The sequence below is a fragment of the Thermobia domestica genome, chromosome 8 (genome assembly GCF_964235325.1).
Source record: "Thermobia domestica chromosome 8, izTheDome1.hap1.1, whole genome shotgun sequence".
Lineage (NCBI taxonomy): Eukaryota > Metazoa > Arthropoda > Insecta > Zygentoma > Lepismatidae > Thermobia > Thermobia domestica.
In genome coordinates this window covers 160,749,935-160,771,228 of record NC_137461.1, presented here as the reverse complement: position 1 = coordinate 160,771,228, position 21,294 = coordinate 160,749,935, and the positions used below count along the sequence as shown (strand labels likewise).

Here is a 21,294-nt window from a genome sequence, read left to right as displayed (position 1 = left end):
GTAGAACAACAGAAATGAGACAGTGTTTACTGAGTGATTTTCTTGGTTAAACAGCCACAGATTTGATTCAAGAACAGTTGGATACTTTCCTATGTTACGTATAGTAGGAGAAAGTGAGAATTTACAAAGCAACATTGTATATAGGCCAAGGTTCTTCATTACGCTTCATCGTTTGCAGTAGAAACTCAAGATAAATATTTATTTTGGCGTTATTGGAACTTAGTATTGTATAGTATGTCATTTTCTATATCGCTGTACTATATTGATACATCCATTAGTTTATATGAATACATAATGCTTGTTATTACTGTACATACGTCCGGGTTCAATTTCAAGTTGTAGATCAATCTATATTAATTTACGGATGGTAAATGTAAGTAAACTAATATTTGAAATTAAGTTGTAATGTAGCACAGAATATGTGCTAGCTGATTAAAGAATTTCAATACAATTATGAATTATTGAACTATTAGGTTGGTGCAAATGAAATGTCCACTCCAGGTGCGTTATTTTCGAAGGCAGAAAACAAGAACTATATCTGAGTACTTGAAGTGGATATTACGTAGGTTTCCATAACTTGAATCTGGTTCTTTGCAAGTAAGCTATATATTTTACAGATAAATTGTATACGTATGTTCTTATTGTTGTAAGGAGTTTGATCTCTATTAACAATAAGAACATACGTATACAACATGGAATAGACACATGATGCTCTCCAGTCCTTTTTGAGTATATTTTTTGTGAATAAAATAATATTGAACAATATAACCATTATGCTAAAGAAGGCTGTTTCATATTATAGAATTCTAACAATTGAATCAATACTAATTAATAAAATAAATATTATTTTATGTATTATTGAGAGGAAACCATAGAAATCTGCCAGTGTAACGAAAAATTATCTAGTATCAAGTGGACTCTTGTTATGAAATTTTGAAAATTTCACTCGGCGATTTAGGAGTTAAAGGCATATTTTATGATTAAAAAGTGTAAAGAGACTCACATCTTCGCTTTGCGAATCAATCACAGCAGTATAATTGTAGAAAATGATTTATTAAAGTAATGGATGACTTAAGGAACTAGCATTAAACTAAAGTTGAAATTGAGATGAATATAAATTTTATAATACACATAGTATTTTAAAATATAATTTTATGTTGAGTGACTGATAAAATCTTCCACGTTAATATCTTTACAGGACGCAATGCCATTGCGTTTAAAGAATGTCCATATAGTAAAGCAGCCGTTTATATTTAGATTGGTTTACCAATTATTCAAGCCATTTATTAAGGCTAAGCTAAAAAGCAGAGTAAGTATTCCTTTCTTTCCTACCATATATACAAACACACATGTTTATACGACAATTTTTAATTCGACCTTAAGAAAATAATTCTAAGTATAGCGTACCTTTGAGATAAGTGCGGTTGAAAATGGGCAAATTTTTGGTTCATTAGAAGTTCAAATGAACGCACTTTTCCCCAAAAGATTACAAAGTGTGGTTTTTTACTTCATAGGTTTCTATGTTAATGACATTTAATTTTTATGATGCATATTGTTACTGTATTCAAATTTGTAAACATTGTTAATGAAATTGTTACATGTATCATAAGATAACAATCGCGTATATTTCCTATTTGGATTGATCACACCAGACTAGTTTTTGGTTCTTCAAATTTACACGAACATGTACTGGGATCAGTTTACCTATTTGAAGGTTAGGTATTTATAAGACATTCTCAGAGGGTATGAACGTATTTTTAAAGTTAAATATACTTTTAAGCAAGTAATGATGTACTGTAGGTGTTATTTATAGAAAATAAACAAAATTCCTCACTTGTAGTCTATCACATCACATATCTGAAGTAATAGAAGCAAATGCTGTTCTGAACGACACATTTTGCAAAATTTGTGGACTCTGTAGATTAAATGTGCAATGTGTACACAGCATTTAATATATTTCAGAAAATTAGCAAGCTGACGAACGTTGTTTCAACCCGCATGTATTATATTCCTGAAAGTGAAAATATTACTCAATAATTAATTTGGGTCAATGAAACTTTGTAATTCAGTTGCACGCATTTGTTGTCGACTTATTTTTCTGGGTGAGTTTTGTAATTGTTCCACAGGTCTCTATACTAAATCTCTTTCATGAAGGTATTTAATCTGGAGTCTCTTAGTTAAACAAACACAGTTACATACTTTTCGTAAATAGCTTCAGAAAAACACTTCACCCTTTCGAAAATAGTTTTTCCATATATTTTTGTTTCTTCTTGTGAATGCAAGTTAAGAAGTAAAGGAAATAAAGAAATTAATATTTTACATATAGTGTACCTCACAATATGTTCAAATTTGGTCAATGGACCATGCTAGAAGTGAAGTGGAATGGATGTAGCAAAGAACATGTTAAGTAAACATTTTTAAAAAGCGTTGGTAGTATCAGAGATAAAACATAAAATATAAGATGAAATATTTGTTTCAAGTTCCACGATTATGCCATGTAGGCTAAAGGAGACAATGATGATGAGAATGAATAAAATGGAAGAATGATGAAAGTGGGAGAAAACGAAGAACTCCAAGAAAACCCATGCATACGGTTTGTGTACTACAAAGCCCACTTGGGGCAAGCTGGAATTGAACCAGGAATCCCGTGCACCAGATGTGAGCGCTCTACCATTGAGCCACCGTAGTCCTTGCATCAAAGATAATAAATGCATCAAAGCTGCAACATTTTCTCCCAAACAAGTTTACTTCACACAATAGTACCAGGGGTCTATATGAATTTATTTCTATTCCTTTACATGGCGAAATTACAGCAATAAATGCCTTATCTCAGTATATTATTATATTATATTATATTTTCCTATAAAACTATCTATGATTGCATTATAAAATTATTAATTTAAAAAAGCAATACAGTTTTCTAATATATTGCTTATTTGATTAAATAGGTGATTGACTCCTTCATTTGTTTTACCTACTTAAAGTACATATTATGAAATCCCCTCTCCGATTACTTTCATTAGGAGTGTTTCACATGAAATATTTAACTTGTGCTTATTTTTGCGTTTTAACCACATAATGTTAAGCATTAACAACATTAAATTTTACGTAACGCCTTATACTGAGTTTACTCTGAGACTGACGATTTTATCAACATCTTATTCATCAAACTAAATCAAGGTATTTGTTTGAGTTCTGCGTGGGAAGAAAGGAAACTACAAATATACACAAATATATGTATTCATATGCGTGAAAAACATTATCCTTCTTTCAGAACCATCAAAGTCGGGGAAAAAGTAATTCAGAATATATACCTGCATCTCTTCGGATTAACATCCTATTGCACCAAAACCAGGGGCGGATCCAGGACCGACTTCTGGGGGGCCAGTGGGTTGTCATACTGTTACTTTTAAGGGCTCCAAACTTTGGGATGGGTTTTATTTATATATACACATATAAAAGAAAGTTTCCTTTTCTGAGGGGGCGATCGCCCCCCTGGATCCGCCCCTGACCAAAACTAAAAGTAAAGAAAAAAGTTTCATAGAGAAAAAGTGACCTATAATGAATATTAGTGCATTAAACTATTTTGGTATTATAATCTTTGGCTCTTGTATAGCCTGTGTTTGATATTTGTGGTTTTTGATTCGATTCCTGATTGATAGTACAAAATTCTTTGGTGTTTGTATTTAAGTTAAAGAGAAGTAGCGAACCTCATGTCTAGAAATCCTGAAATGAATTGTAACATAAACCAACTACCAACTTTGCTAACCATACATAATCCAACTGGAAAGCTATTTAGTGCTTTTTAGATCGTATTATATATATATATATATATATATATATATATATATATATATATATATATATATATATATATATATATATATATATTGCTTTCAATATATGATATTTTATGATTTTTCTTACTCAGTACTTTACCTACCGTATCCTAACTTTAGAGATATTAGAGTAACTAAATAATTCTTCAAGAAAAAAAGTTTTCAAAGTTTACAGCTTTGACTGTAGATATTTAGTTGGTTGGTGGTACTTTAACGTCGTTTTCCAGCCTTTGAGGCTGCGAATGATAATCATGAAATGCGGCAAACAATTTGATGGTACACTGATCGATAATAGTACCAACCAGTATTTATGTAGTTTAAACAGCAACTACCAGATAGTCAGAATTAGCAAGAGGCCTTTAATAAAGGTAATGTTTCTTGATTAGAGCAGGCGACAACATGAAAAAATTACTATTATTGTTATGTTTAGTCTTTAAACGTTTGTGATCATATTTTGGCATAGAAAGTAATACTAAGTGCTATAATTTTCCTTTTAGTTGTTCTTCCACGGCAATGACATGAAATCTCTGCACAAGTTCATTGATCCCGAATGTTTACCACAAAACTATGGAGGGAATCTCCCAGCTATTAATTACACAACACATGACTGGTATCCGGAACTGCTGAAGAATCATAACGTTCCAAAGGGTAAGATTCCAATATACAGAAATGAAAACATAATTTAGTTAAGGTTTATTGCAATATTGAATTGGTTCAAGAAGTTTATTTTATTGAAATCTTTTGGTTCCTTTCTCTGGTTTCCTAGTTTACGTTTCTCGTTATTTTGTACATATATTATAACAAACACACACGTGTAACATTGAATAAATCGGGTTTTCGAGGGTCAAGCAGTTAATTGGGTATTAATCGGTGATAGATTAATACCCAATTATGGTAACTTAGAAGTTATAATCGTGGGATATGAAAATATATATAAAAATAACCTTTTCTGAATCACCAATTTATTACTTAAAAAGACAAGAAAAGGAGGATTTCCTTAAACTATCTATGATATCATTAAGCCTATCCAAAGGACTGTCCCATGCACGTCTTCCTCTAATAGCAACAAGGACTAGCAGTCCTATAATTCAAATAAGCGATTGACCTTTAGAAGTTCAGCAAGCCTCATTCAAACTCCAGCTGGTATATATAGATCACCCAAAATCCGGGGATTCTAAAATATTCCCTTCATCCAGAGTATCCAAAAAATAATTTATTCCAAAGATTCGGTACTAAACCTCTAAATATGGTCCTTCTCTTTGAACAATTTGGCCTAATAAAAATTATTTAACAATAAAAGAATGTCAACAATCTTGTAACATAGAGGTTGTTACAGCTCTCTATCAGGAACAGTTAACCTTGCAAGCTCCGTCAAAATTTTGGCTGGCTGCTGGCTACTGCCAGAACACATCAAGACATCCATCTCTTATTCAAGAATTGAGCTCGAGAAAAGTATATATAATGGCCAAACTACTATGCGAATAAAACAAGAGCTGCTGTCATGTTATATACGGCCAAGATGCCAGTTAGTTATTGAGCCTCTAGAGAAGGGTGGGTAAAAAATGAATTAACAATATTAAAAACTTATCACGGAATATTCCCAATTCCTTAAATAATAATAATAATAATAAGCATGGACGATGTCCGTAAAAGTCAACCAAGAACAGGTAGACAAAAAGGCAGAACATTCCAGTTGATGAAAGTGGGAAATCCAGTATCCAGATACAGAAGGCTTCACGCAAGGAATGCAAAACTAGGTGAAATATACGAAATATTACTGAAAACACATTCTGAAAAAGCATCATTTTAACAAATGTTTATTGTCATAACAAAAGATGGTTATGACAAAGTTGTCATAAAATAAGAAAATATCAAATATATCCAGAAACAATTCAACACATCACAAGTGGGTGACGTAGGGCAACCAACTTTATGCTTTATACAGCTATATATTATGCTTTATTTTTCCATCCTGGAATTATGCTTTATTATGTTTTTTTTTTTCAAAATTATGCCTTAGTATGCTGTTCCTTGAATTATACTTCATTCTTAAGCATTTCTATAAAAAATGTATATGAAACTTAATTTTTTCCACTAAAATCACATCAATAAATACTACATCATTTTCTGTAGTTTTCCTTAAGCGATGTTTCCAAGAAGAAACATGTAGCTACACAGTAAACTTCTCATATTTAATGAATTCAGAACAAAGAGTACAAAGTAGATTACCGCCTTGTACTTTGAAATGATCAGTTGAGAATTCTCTTACTCTCTGAGATTGCATAAACTCTTGATTTTGGCACATTGGAATAAGCACAACCAGCTTTGCCTGCCTTTTAACACAAAGTGAGGAAAGGAAAAAATCCTTCTGAGCGGAAGGTGCGAAGAGAGGAGGAATTTGAACTTTCCGTTGTTACGCGTAAAGGCAATTGGTAGTTGATTTCCATTGTTTGCGGCGTTGATAACAGCCTTTGTTGAACATCTTTTCTTTGGCACAAAATATATTAACATATTTTTCTTTGATGTACACATATACAGATTCTGGAATGAAAAACATTATGCTTTATGCTTTATTTCTGTAAATTATGCTTTGTTATGTTTATAAAATTAGCAAATTTCAATATGTAAAGTGGTCAAAATCACAGATATGGTACCAACCATAGGTGAAAAATTCCATTATGCTTTTACTGCTTTCTATGCTTTATGGTTGCCCTTTGAATGAGTAATGATGATACGAACTGAACACAAAAAAAGACACGACAAAGTTATAAAAATCATACATCAAGAAATACGAATGAAACAAAAAACGATACCGGAAGACGGACCGTATTACAAATACTAAACGGAAACCATACTAGAAACCGACCAACATAAACTTAGCTGGAATAGAACAATACAAATCGACAAAGAAATATATCATAACAAGTGAGACCTCAGAGTAACAACATAGAAGAAGTACACCTAATAGACACCACAATCCTAAACACAACAAACTTGCTGAAATCGCATAGAAAAAAATAGAAAATTCCAAAATACTAATAGAAAACATGAGAACTATGAACAGAATTAGAAAGACCAAAAATGTGTAAATATGATAATATCAATTGTAATAATATCGGATACTGAAGTGACCTACAAGATGTTGCGGAAAAGCACTTAAACAATTGGAATTGAAGAAAAATATGATGAAAATAGAGTAGAGCGTAATACTGGACACAAGCAGAATTGTAAGAAGCTCCGCGCAACCCCCAGAATAAAGGAAAACCTAAAGAAAAACAGTAATATATGTACATACTAGGATAGCCGTATATTAAGCCTACTATGTCGCCTTCTCAGGTGAGGAGTGGAGAAAATATAATAATAATACTAATAATAAGTTATTTTCGTTTCATAGTGTGAAACTACAGTGAACTTCCAAACTATGCGAATTCAATCTTTGAATTTGAAGTAGTACATCTATAACTTCTATAACTACTGGTTGCAATAGAAATATACAGGGCCGGATCTTGAATCCTGCGAACTACGCGTTCGCAGGAGGCACCAGCTGAAGAGGGCGCCGAACTAGAAAATTAATTTTGTGTTTTAAATGTGAATATTTATTAGAGAAAATTTATGATGAAAAACATTTCATAGCTTCAAATAAATAGATGTACATACTGAGATAGATAAAATAGATCAAAAGGACCATAAAGTCGAATCTTTGCGTGGTTGGCTGTAAAACACCCCTTTACAATTGAATTGGACTCGTACATTAATTGGCGCCAATGCCATACTCAGAAGATGCTAGTTTGAGGATTTAGAAACGACGTTTTAAAGAAACGATAAAGGGAGATTTTACGAATATCAGATAAAATGCAAGGAAATTTAGCTTTTCAATAGATGTTATATTAACACAGTAGCACGACATTCTTTCCACAATCCCACCATATGCACAAAATACAAATATAACAGACTCTTCATTCCTCTTCTAACAACCTTTCCACGATCTTGCTAGAGAATACCATTGCCAAATATGTCTTTGAAATGGGAATGTATCAACAAACAAGAAAGTCAACTGCACGTGTTGCTTATGGATTGGGTGGCATTATCACAGTAGAAAGAAATGTCTTCAAGGGTGCTTCGCCTTGTCATAAACAATGACTCCCACATAGTGCTTCGATTCAATCACCACAGTTAAGGGTTGAGAAAGGTCAGCCTAAATCAAATGCACATTATTGAAGCGATTAGACTTTTGTTGTCTATTTATCGAGGCAGGGGGAGGGGGAGAATACTAAGAAAAGACGGGCGATACAAATAGAATTTTAGATCATTCCTGAGGGAAATTTTATCTTAAGTTCCTAACATCAGTGGCTCACAATCACTGTCCACTGTTTGATACTCACTCACTTTGTTAATGTCTATTAGTCAATCTGTCATTAGTCAACATTTTCGTTTCTATCGTGAGTCGTTTCGTTTTATTCTTTCTATTATTTATATTGATATGTGGTTTCACTTTTCGATAGTGCTTTGTGTTTCATGTAATAATAATGGCTAACGATGAAAAAAAAACTAATAGTGAGAATTTATCGAAAAAGAAAGCTACGAAATCTGAAAGAAGATAAGAGGCAAACGAAGGATCTAAAAAAGCTTATTTCGACTCCTGGACAAAATTTCGAGAGTAATAATAATACAAATGTTGAGGTGGGGAGTTGTCAAGAAGTAGTGAACTGTTAACAAAACATTTGCAAGGCTACAAACTTTTGAAACTGTAAATTTATTTAACTTAATTGCAGTAATTTAACTGTTAAATTAAAATAGAATGGATACGGACTCTTCGGTTACAAGTCTGAGTTAAATTTAATGTATTTCAAAATTTGTTTGAATAAATTAGTTTTCACGCAGTATATGCGTATATGACTCGAAAGGGTAACCATCATCGAAAGGTCATTAGGATTATAAGTAACACTTTTTTTTATATATATAGAACTTTCACTGTCAATCACAGCAACTTATACATATGCTCGTTGTATTATAACAGTGTAGCAATCATTATCAATCTATTCTCCCGTATTAAATTTAGATGGAGCGATAGTTTTAAACATTTTGTAATAGTCCTAATGTAAAGTAGAATTTTGATTATTAGTTACTTGTGTTCAGGGATGCACCGATGGATGTATTCCGAAAGTCTGGATCTCTCAGAACTTTTAATTTTTAAGAAAATGATCACAATTTCACTGAACAACACACAAAATTATTTGCATTTTGTAGGCTACTCCGAAAAGTCTTAGAAGCCAGAAGAGAAACCTTGGGTGCGCCACTGCCTGGGTTTACGTTTTGTTAACTCATTGCCTGATTTCGAACGTCTATGCTGAAACGAGATATGAAAGAACTTAATTGTTTTATAACCCTAAGGGGCCCTGAAAAGAAATTTTGCGGGAGATCTTATTTTGAAATTCCATCATTGGATCGATGACAAATTAAATATCGATTAAAGCGCACACTTTTGTCATTTGTTGTATATTAAGCAAGTTTAACTAAAATTAATAAAAAAATATTTGACATTAACTATACCTCAGGAACAATCAAATGGGCTAGCTTTGATTGCCATTGAAAATGACATACTCAACAAGATGGATATGAATGCAATAATAAGAGATTTTGGAACACTGAAAGTCAGAAAAGTGTCTTTATAACATGAACTTTTCAGTAACAAAGAAAACGAGAAATTAAGTTAATTACCATAATCGTATCAGTCAGTAGAAAATACTATCTAAATATGCTTTTAATGAAGCATAAGAGGATACCTCTTTGTCAAAATCAACCCTGTGTTAATGTTAAACTTTAAGCGCATGAGTTTTATTCTGTCTCGACTTTTCTGTTTCAATTATACTTATCAAAATACATCTTAAATATATATCTTAGTTGTGCTTATTTAGTGTGTAGTCTCTTGTGCTTATTTAATAAAAATCTACTAATTATTAAAAATAGGAACTTTGTTCAGTATTCATCCACAGTCAATTAGTTATAATTTTCCCATTTTTCGTTAATATTCACAAAGATACTACAGACATTGAAGATATTTTCAATTGTGACAATTATTTGAAGATTTTTTTATTAATCACAGTTTCTACTCTTTTATTATCATTTAAGTGGGGGCACCTAAATATTGTTTGCTTACACTTACGAAATGTATAGAACCGGCCCTCTGTATAAGATCACATATAGAAACTCGAACGCTGAATCTTATCAAAAAATCACTACTCTCTATCCCTTATTGTTTTTTCTCTGTGGAGATTAATATTGAAACCGGAAGTGCTAAATGATATTCACCACTTCCGCTTACAGTATAGGAATAAAACCAAAAGTGAAACATATTCTTGCAGTATTGAATCTGTCAAAAAAAAGTGCTTGTCGATATCTATTTCCGTTTTATCCATTATACGATTAATGTTATGACCGGTAGTCGTAGATTTTTATCACCTTCGCTTTAAACAGTCATGTAAAAGTCAAGACAAAACTCAGTCTTTGCACGTTAAATGTCCGTCAAGATAACAGTTTTTCGATATTTCTTACCCCTTTTTGCTCTAGGGAAATAAGTATTGAAACAGAAAGTACTATAAAATTTCAACGACTTCTTCTTTTGGTAACGTATTGCAGGTGACGATGGTTTGTTCTCTTGAGACGTTGAAAATGAAATTAAATCTTTGAGTTTTACGTCCTACGGTATTGCCGGTTAGGCTAAAGGAGAATAATGAATGAAATGGTGGAATGAAGAAAGTGGAAGAAACGGGAGAACCCCGAGAAAACCCACACACACGGTGTTTGTCTACCACAAAGTTCACTCTTGGGACCCCAAGCACCACAGGTGAAAGCTCTACCACTGAGCCACCGCGATCCCCTCTTGAGACGTTGAATCAATTGCAGAAAACCTCTTCTCAATATATATAAGTTTTCTCTCGAAGGAAATCAATATTTAAATCGGAAGTACTAATAAGTTTCGATCACTTCTGGTTTTCGTAGTGTTCTGGATGTTGATGAAATGTTCTCTTGAGATGCAGAATCAATTGAAAAAAAATAAAATGAAAGAAAGAAAGAGATAATTTATTGCTGTCTGGTAAACGTTGAAACTGGAAGTGGTGAATCGATTGAAAAAAGAAAATCTGCTGCTCGATATATCTTACGTTTTTGCTGTGATATCTGTCGACAGATAGACGAACGGACGGACGGACGAACATAGGCGTTCTATAAGACTTCCGAAATTTATGCTACCATAGCTTGTAATAATAATAATAATAATAATAATAATAATAATAATAATAATAATAATAATAATAATAATAATATACACGTTTGTGAAGTTAACATTTTCTCTTTGTTATCCGGAGGCCCTGAAGTCGAATCACCAGGCCGGCATTTTGATTGAGACTTTTTCAAACTTTCACCAGTTTCATTAAATGAATATTGAAACGGTACCTTATAATATAGATGTTAGCGTGGGAATTACACAAATCAATAAAATTCGATCGAACCGTTTGAGTGAAACATTTACCTGATTCTTGGAAACATAGTCTGCAGTCATAGCTGTGGATTTAAACTCAACTTAATGAACAGTTCTGCTGTAAAATACAAAAGTAAAAAGAAGGAATAATATTGATTTCAGTCTTTGTAGCATCGGTATCATATGCACAAGTTATAAGGAAATTATAAGCATTGTTAGTACAGAAACATCGTAAAGACATTTAGCTATTTTTTCATCAAGAAATACGAGTACGTGATTGAAAACCTGTTTCGTGTGTGTGGAATACAGATTGAAGCCTGTTTGTTATATAAAAGATCGCCTTTGAACTTGTTTCTCAAGGTTTCTGTCAATAACATTATAAAGTAGCTGTATAGGCTACAATCACTTTCTTTTCCTTCTTATTGTTATATCATGTTTCTAGTTATTTGAACTAGCTGAACTAACCTGAAAGGGGACACACAATCACAAAAGTAAACGAGAAAAGTTATTGGATAGAATGTTCCCACAGTTCCAGACTACCTTGGCGATGTCATGAATGCTTACATGACCGACTTGCTCGATTTTTTCCAGAATATCATTCATTTTTAGTGATTGGTCCTTATGTGAAGAATATCTTGTAGACGGAAATGTTCAAAACGTGAGCGACTAAACCATGTTTTGGTTGGTTGTTTTGATACTTGTTTTGCCCATAAACAGAAATTTCTTCAAGGGTCTGCGCTGCATTTGCGCTTACCGAATTGAATATGACAACACAACATTGCTGCACGTCTTGCAAATAAGAACAGAAATAAAACACTGAACCGCTGAACAAGACTGTACTATTCATAAAAATAAATACTTTACATGTTACGTTTCGATCTTCTAACCACGATTCTCATCAGACATACACTCTGATGTATGTATGTTTGATGAGAATCTTGGTTAGAAGATCGAAACGGAACATGTAAAGTATTTATTTTTATGAATAGTACAGTCTTGTTCAACGTTTTATTTCTGAATTGAATCTGTAAAATATAGCGCAGTTTTGCGGAAAATTTACTCATTTTTACGGGTATACCTTACGTCTGATTACATGAATTCCAACACTTTTTACACAGCTATTAGCTTCAACTGTTAGTTTCAAATGACGTTAGGCCTGAGCCGCTGCGAGCATATACTCTGAGATTTGGGACACTAACGACATCTCGTGTGCAAAAGGCTCGACACATTTCCGACTACCTGATATATCCTGTCCATAATGAAATATTTGAGAATGATTGGGAATAAAATAAAATTAAAGAATAACTAAGATTGAGTTTCCTACCGTCGGCAACATCAAATTGTGTGATTCTAGGCCACAATGAGCTATTACAGCGTTGGCATGTAGGGTAGGATAGGGTTGCCGCTAGGAAGCAGAGGAGAAACTAGAATCGTGGAACAAGTGTGAGTGACAGTAATGCCAGTAGAACTTGGAGTAAAAAATGAAACGAGTAAAATTTTAAAGGAACTTTGAAGCATTTTTTTTTTAAATTTTATATTTACTTTACTTATGATGTGTTTGTGTTGCAAAAGTAAGTTTCATCTAGGAATTAAATTTACTTTGACATCTAAAGACTACTCTTAGAGAGATGAGTAATAATCATCCTAATTGACCTTTGTTTCTGTGACGACAAACTTTAGGATATTTGTGGAGAAGGAATGATCAGAGTAAAATTTCTTAATTTTTTCTCCTTTACATAAGAATCATGAAGGTATTTAAAATCTTCCGCAGCTGAATAGTTTATGTCTATGTTTTCTAAATGTGCCTAATAGCCTATAGTTATGAAATTTACAATTCACATCGTTACCGTAATAATGGTTCCATGCTAAAGACAGTAGAATGGAAGAAAGTAGAAACGCTTTCAAAGTCTTGACAGGAAGACCAATCGGAAAACGACCATTAGGAAGACCTAGGCGCAGATGGGAGGACAATATTAAGATGGATCTCGCAGAGATTGGAATACAAAGTAGAAATTGGACGCAGTTAGCTAAGGATAGAAGTCAGTGGAGAGCTTTTGTGAACGCGGCATTGAACCTCCGGGTTCCATAGGCCATAGAGTTAGTTAGTTAGTTAGTTAGCTAAAGACAGTAAAGAAGATTAGACGACATTCATTTACGGATGAAAAAGGATTGACACTATTAAGCAACTTGGCCTAGATAATCGCTCTAGTTATCCATTGCAAAACACAGAAATAAAGAAAACGCTTTTGTTCAAGAGTTATCGCGTAAAGTACGTACGTATGTACTAACATTACAAATTATTAAATAACTCTCACAATATAAAAAATAACTTTTCAATTATACTTTATGCCTCTTTTCCTCAGAACTTCGGTAATTGGACTTGATTCCCTTGTGCGCTGAACGCCCTATACGCCTTATTCTAATTTGGCTATGTTTCAACCATATGGTCCTAGAAGTTCTGAGTTTGTGTGCACGAGGGTCAGTATCGGTTTCCACAGTATGAGTAAGAACATCGGATATCCTATCCCTCTCTGGATTATCAGATCTTTTTGATTAATCTGCTCTTTTGGCTCCATAATTTATTTATTTATTTATTTATTTTTGTTTATGAATACTTTTATCTTACACTCACCTTGTTGTATCAGTGAATAGTTGTTCTATTCATAGAGTATAAGGGCACTAACACGCTCTTACAAATTTTCTATCTGTATTCATATCTTCTTCGGTATTAGTCACGACGTTAAGAGTCTTGCACCGAGTAGTATCATATACAGGGGTTGTTCAGTCTACATTTGGCCAATTTCGACATACCTAAAAATTTAGAAGAATCCATGGCGCCAGGTCCGTAAGTGCTTGATGTGTTTCCCTTGGTTCCTAACAATAGCCCGACAGTGTAATTTCCACTGTAATAGGCTTCTCTGAAGAACTGGGAGGGGAATCTGGTTCCATTCCATTTGCACAGCTTTCCAAAGTCCTTCCACAGTTCGCACACGTCGTTTTTCCAAAGCCCGTTTCAGCAATCCAAATCCACAATAGTCCATAGGACTTGCATCTGGAGATTTAACAGGTACCTCATTGAAAGGTATCACCTGTGTACCACTTGCCTCCTCCATCTCCCTGTAGAATGCGAGGGACGATCGTGAGGTATGTGATGAGGCCTTGTCCATTTGAATGCGCACCAGATTGGCGTCATTTCCGTGCATTATTGGAACCTCATGCTCGTAGATCGGCCGCATGATCTGCTGCTGAAAATACTGCGAATTTATTTTTCAGTTCTTCGCCACCCTACGAATCTTCAGTTTACCTCGGTAACAGTAGCTAGTGACGACCACGAACCCTTTTGGGAAGGATTCTTTACAGACACGGACCCACCTTCTGAAGTTCTTAGAGCCTTTCTCTCGGTATATGATGGCTCTCGGTTTGCCGCAGTCGGAAAGGTAAATCCATGCTTCATCGAGCGTTACGACGTGCGTCCACCTTTGTTTTGCCAGATGCCCTTCGTACAGCTTCCGGGCGTTACACTTTCGTTCCTTTTGGTGGGCATCCGTGAGAAGATGGCCGCGAGCTTTCATGACTTTTTCCAGATTGAGTTGATGGTGTAACGTCCGGCTCACAGTCCTTAAAGACACATCAAGACGATTAGCCATACACCTTTGTGTTGGCGGATTTTCTTGCATTGTCATTTTGCGAAGTTTCCTCTGCATGGTGGAGGTGGTCTTGGTGCATTCCCGCTTCCTAGGCAACTTCGTTGGTGATCCAAATGGTGGAGCTTCGTTGCCCTTGTACTTTTTAATAACAGTTTTTATTCAACTTAAACTGATGTTGCATCCATTCTTCTTGCACTGTTTTCTAATGACAGAAACTCTAAAGTGGGCATCATGAAGAACCGCATTGGAAATTGGAAAAAAATTAACACAACACTCACAACAATTGTTCTGTTTTATGCGTTATTGTCGTCCGCGCGGAAAAACAATCCCGTTCCCAGGAAGACACTGCACAACATTGCAGGACGCCACGAGCCAGGTCGGGTGAGTCCATTCTGCCCGGGAGGGGGAAGGAACGAAATCGGCCAAACGTAGGCTGAACAATCTCTGTATTTTCTCCGATTAATCCAGTGTACTATTAATTTCTTCACTAGCCCGCTTACTCCCGAAGAGTATACGGGTGCTTATACACATAGTTTAACTCCAAATCTGTGTATGTGACACTTTGTTTCTTGAGAACTACTGACCGGATCTAAACCAAATTGGAGGGCAAGCAGCTCATCGTCCAAGCAATAAAGATCACTATATTTGTGATATTTGGTGATCGAACTCGGCTAGGAAGAGGCTCTGCTTGACAACAAAAGCTGGTTCCACAGCTTTGCAAACCGGGAGATTCTGAGTTCTATTCACCGACTGTGTTTCCTTTGTTCTTATTTGTCATAACTGCATCTAAGTATAGTCTACTCTTTACTTAGGTAGTCTATAGTCTAGTTTACCTTAATACTATCTATTTAAATATTTCTCTAATCTCGATTAACGTACGCGCTCTGACTTGCCACTTATGTTAGACTATAATAGTATTGATATTATTTGTAAGGAAAATTATGTTACACAATTGTGTTTTAATTAATAATTTTTGAAATAATTTAATTAAAATGTTAATGTATGATTGAATTAAATCATTTCTATTAACCCGGGACTGCATAGATGAAAATTACACCTTTTAATGTATAAGTGGGGTCTATATGGACCCCATCCAAATCTTAGATACATACTACAAACGTCTATAATATGTGGGAACATAGATAAACACAGTTTATTTAACTCTCATTTTTAATAGAAATAAAATAATATAGAACCTGTTTTCACATGTTATTCTGTAATTAAAACTAATAAATGGCTTCATATATAAATACCAAGATATTGGTATGTAACTACAAAAAACATATTATTTTAAGCACAAAGCTATTGATGTGATTGTCACAATGATCACAAAATATTTTTTGCCAAAGTAATACAATTGAAATTATATATCGGGAAATTACCACACACATAAAATGCTTTATTGAGTATAGTTTTCAAATAACACAGATATTACAAAAATGTTATTTATCCTCGTGCATTTCGTCTCTCTCTTACAGACATGAAGAGCAAATGTCCTTTTTGTGATTTCACATATTGGTCTTCGACCCTTTCCACACTGAATGCGTGCTTTTCTGCCTTTCGCTCTCACGCACTGATAGCATCTTCCACGTTTCTGTGAGCCATTATCCTGATTAGCTTTAGATCTCTCATTGCCCTCTCAAATTCCGAGAATATTTCTTACGGAAATTTTTAGTTCATTATTGAGATACTGAGAAATGGAATACTGAACCATCTACTCTCGTGCTAATTCCGCTCCTAGCTCCGTTAAAAAAATCCATCCGAGCAATTTTAAGCAAAACCAAAGCATTGACACCAGCTTGGTCCAGAATACCATAGAAGAATCTCAGAGACCACCTCCTAGTTTTGCGTGTCACTGTATATGTACGGCAAAGTTCATCAAAAGTGTCAACGCCACCTTTAGTTTCATTATAGAAGTGAATAACTTCCGGTTTCTTAGTATTTTCATGTACCGGTATATCCTTACTCGTGTGCATGGTTGATAACAATAAAACGTTTTCTCCTTTTCTGGTACAGTACGAAACCAACAATTTTTCCTTATGGAATGCGAACTCAGATGTTCCAATGTCTTTCTTGCGAGAAGGCTGGAAGGACGGCGGAATCTCTGGCTTATTTTTTCGTAGTCTTCCAACTATTGTAAGATTGTGCCTCAGCATTCCTTCTGCAAGGGGAACTGATGCAAATCAATTATCCATTGTCAAGTTTATGTCTGATCCATGCAAACTTGATGATAACTCTCCTACGTATTGTATATCAAGAGGCTCTTTTGATTTTTTTCAGCTCCAATATAAGAAATGACACTTATCATATAAAACGTTGTTGCGTTTCACATTGTTACTATTTTTAACATACGTATAATTATCGGGCTTGGAAGCAATGCAAACTCTAAAAGGATAGTTGTCTTGAAACTCTAAAAGTTGCTCATCCACTGTGCAGTATTCCGGTGGAACCTAACTTTCCGTGCATTTTGTTATGAATTTCTCCCACAATTCTCAAATTGGAGCAAATTTATCTTGTTGATTACGAGTTGACTTATCATCAAAACGTAAACAGTTTATCAAAAATCTGGAACGACATTCAGACATTATGCAACGACAAATGGTCGAACCGCATTTAGTGGACCACATTCTCTTAGTACTCTTTTTGAGCACCGGAAATATACAATAAGCCTATCAGAGCTTTTATTTCTTCTTTAGTTGTGTTCTGACCATACGACGTATTTGATGCACCTCTTGCAGTTGTTCTCTGTCTTGTAATTTCTTCATTTGTATGATCAACAATCAATTTTATTATATCTGGTGTAAGAAGGACACTCCAGGCTTCAGTTCCTGTCTTCACATTCTGTGCTGCACCTTTGCCTTTTGGGATGCGAATAATATTCCGTGCAACAGGAAAACCGAGTTTGAGCACGTGGCTCTAGCGACCAACGGAAAAAAATTCTTTTTCCTTTTATTACGTTTACCCTATCAACAGTGTCACTATCAGTTTCAGCTGTTTCACTCTTACTTTTTGATGCACATTGTTTATCGGACACCTCGTGATCAACTGCTAAATTATCAATGAACATATCACTATTGTCAGCGTCGCTATCAAAATTATCGTCATTATCTAAAATTGAATTCACAACACTGATTAACTCATTTGGGTTAATGGACAGTGAATTTTGACGAGCTCGTCTTCCCAACATTATAAAATTTCACAAGAAACAGTTCACGAAATAAACACGTAATACTAAAATTTTACACACGTAAATGCATAGCGGGGTCCAGGCCGACCCCAGACGCTTGATTGCCAAGTACCGTGAAGGAGCAAAGAAATATTGTGATCGTTCCTCACAATACCTGACACTCAACTGAAATTACACAGAGGGAGAATGTTGTAACTAGTTCCATTTTTACCCTAGACGTCGGTAGTTCACTTGGAGTCGGGCTTGGCCCTACTATGCATTCCCGGGTTAAACAGGATTCTTAACGCTAACAAAACCGATTTCTCCGCCCCCCCAACAAAAAAAAAAAAAAAACGATAACGGGCACTGAATCTAACGAAATTTACCAGTAGAAATGGTTTCAGAATCGGTACCCGTGACTGAAATTGATTTTCTGAGACAATCGGTTCGGTTATGGAACCGAAACCGATATTTAAGTGGAAGTGAAGTTACAGAGAAAAGACAAACAACTTTTGTAACAAAACCGCTATAGGTAGTTCCCTTCAGTCATTATTTCACAGTTGCTTGTATCAATCTTTACCTAACGATGTTTGCAAATGTTGACGTCAAAATACGTGTATGGTTTTCGGCTCTGTGAAAGAACCGATATACTGAAATGTATTTTGTTCTTTTCAAGAAACACACTGAATTAAAACATTTACTTAGATTCCGGGACTTGAGCCCAAAACATTTTCCGTTCCGTTACCACTAACAATCTTGCTATTAACAGAGTATTTAACGTTGTTGTATTAAATTGTTACTAATTTTGGACAAGATAGGCATACTTAACGTAAAACAGTACACAATGTAATATTTCAATTATAAAGCAGTATCATCATCAAGTACAAGATACTGCCGTAGTATCGAAACGTGATACTGTGTGCTTTCTTTTAAATTGTGTTTATCTTGTTAACAATTATGGCAATAACAATTCAATAAGCACATTTAAACTGTATATTGACGTAACCTCGGAGGTGATGTGCAGACGTTAAGCTTTAAACACACAAACAATATACTGTATAAACGGCTTGGCAGACACAGTGGTAAGCATCACTTCCCGTGAAATTAAGTTATTAGGTGGAATGGGTTGGCGTCAAACCACAAAACAGTATGTCATCATCATAGTTATTTTACCAGTATTTGCAGGTCACTTGCCGCAGCTGAGAAGCTTTCATGCTCCACGGCCTTCTCCTAACCTCTTCGTTTTCTGTTTTGATATCGTCCATTAATTGCAGTTTCCTTCGTCCCCTCCCTCTCTTCCCTGCCACTATATCCTCTTATCACGTACCTCATGATACAGTTCATTCTTAGCCAATATCCTAACCAATTTCTCTTCCTCTTTTTAATAATGTCTAAAATTGTTCTTTTCTCCTCCACCATTTCTAAGACCCTCTCATTCGTTTTCCGCTCGACCCGCTAATTCTCTCCATTCTTCTCCACATTCACATTTCGAAAGTTTCAGTCGCTTCCAGCGAACAGTATGCCATTACTTTAATTTCTGAAATCACCTACAGATGGCAGCGGAAGCTTGTTTGGTGTGTCGTTGTATTGCATTGCATGCGAATGTTGAACTTCCGTTTCCAATTTTTTCGAAAGTTAAAAAATGTTACATACCATTGTGTTCCCCCGATCCGCTCATTGTACGATCTATAAAATATATATCACTAGAAAATTTATCGTTAAAATGCAATTATTAGTATCACGATTTACTGTATACACTTTAATAATACACTGTAACTTTTCTTTCAGAATGGGACTCGTACGGTTTCAAGAACAAATGAACTGGACTACAAGAGTGTAATTCCAAGTGAAGATTATTCTTTTATGCTTTATAGGAACAGGTTTTCTATCTCTATACCTGTCTGAGTCATCAGTCGCTTGATAAGATATTATTATTCTTAAATACTGGTGCTCAGCTATCTGTCTCTCTGTTTCTGTAAATAAAAATGATTTAATATCGAACCTTCATTCTTATGAAGCCATATTGTTGCTTAAGTTAATGTAAGTATAACCGTGGAAACGAAAATAAGTGAACGAATACTCAGACTTCATCCATGATATTTTAGTTATTATTTTTTGTGCATAATATATTTGTAATATAGTCTAATATTTTTAATTGGGTGTTTAAATTTGTTACTAAGAGCATTCCAATGACTTGTTCTGTGCCATAATAAACGCGTGAAATGTAACGTAAATCTTGAATAAGTATGTTTTGTGTATCTATATATGACATGTGCAGTTTTATTTGTTAGGAATGAGCATGTAAAAGACATAAATTTTGTATTGTTCGTGTAAGTTATTTTAAAAATGATTATATTTGTAAATTATGTCTTTTTTTTTTTAAAAAAAAAGAGTAAAATATGTTGAAGTGTACCTGCAGCTGTATACTGAAGACAAATTATGTAATTAGTTTGAGGATAATGATACAAAGTGGATTTCACGCTAGTAGCTTGCACCTTGCAATATCATTTTGATGTTTTATAGAACGGTTTAATAATTATTAATATACTTTATTTAGAAAACAAAACAAAAACAAAGAAGGATTATATACAGAATGCTTATACTGCTTTAAGCACCAAATTCGTTCTTGAGAAATGTCAGATACTCGGTTAGTTCCCAACTGGAAACTTTTCAATAATGTTCCACATTTTTTGTTCAGAAAAGTACAAAAACCTATTTGATTTCCAAATACGATATGAATGTTTTTTATTTTTTTATTTTGAATAAGTTTATTTTTTTATGTTTCAATTTCAAAACATGAACACGAATAATTATGTTTGTATGATTTGAAATCGGAAGCACTAGCACAACTATGAAAATATCTACAACTTCTAAAAGAACTATTCCTGGTACATATGAATCCTGAAGTGTAAGAGATTTGAATTCCATTACCTGTAACTAAGTAATATATTAAATATACATGCATATTTGCAAATGTATAATTAAATAAATGAGTGTGAAATTGTGTGAAAAGTTGCTGTACAATGTTATGATTTTATATTTGCTTTCAAGTCTCTTCCAGTGTCTGGAATCAACACTCACTTTATCTGTATGTATAGCAATAGTTTTCGTGCCAATATAAGAATTAAATTACACATGCTAAACGACAGTTTTTTTTTTTTTTTT

At 34.2% G+C, this 21,294-nt stretch overlaps 1 protein-coding gene across 2 annotated transcripts in view; it reads left to right on the top strand.

Moving 5' to 3' along the window:
• LOC145693320 (clavesin-1-like) overlaps positions 1 to 20,506 on the top strand; it is a 47,213-nt gene extending 26,707 nt beyond the window's left edge. For both annotated transcript variants that reach the window (XM_081769205.1, XM_081769206.1), the window contains exons 6-8: positions 1,199 to 1,309; positions 4,337 to 4,487; positions 19,918 to 20,506. In XM_081769205.1, the coding sequence (XP_081625331.1) occupies positions 1,199 to 1,309; positions 4,337 to 4,487; positions 19,918 to 19,949 (294 nt within the window). In that variant the 3' untranslated portion in view covers positions 19,950 to 20,506. The remainder of the gene's footprint in view (positions 1 to 1,198; positions 1,310 to 4,336; positions 4,488 to 19,917) is intronic.
• The last annotated feature ends 788 nt before the right edge of the window (positions 20,507 to 21,294 follow it).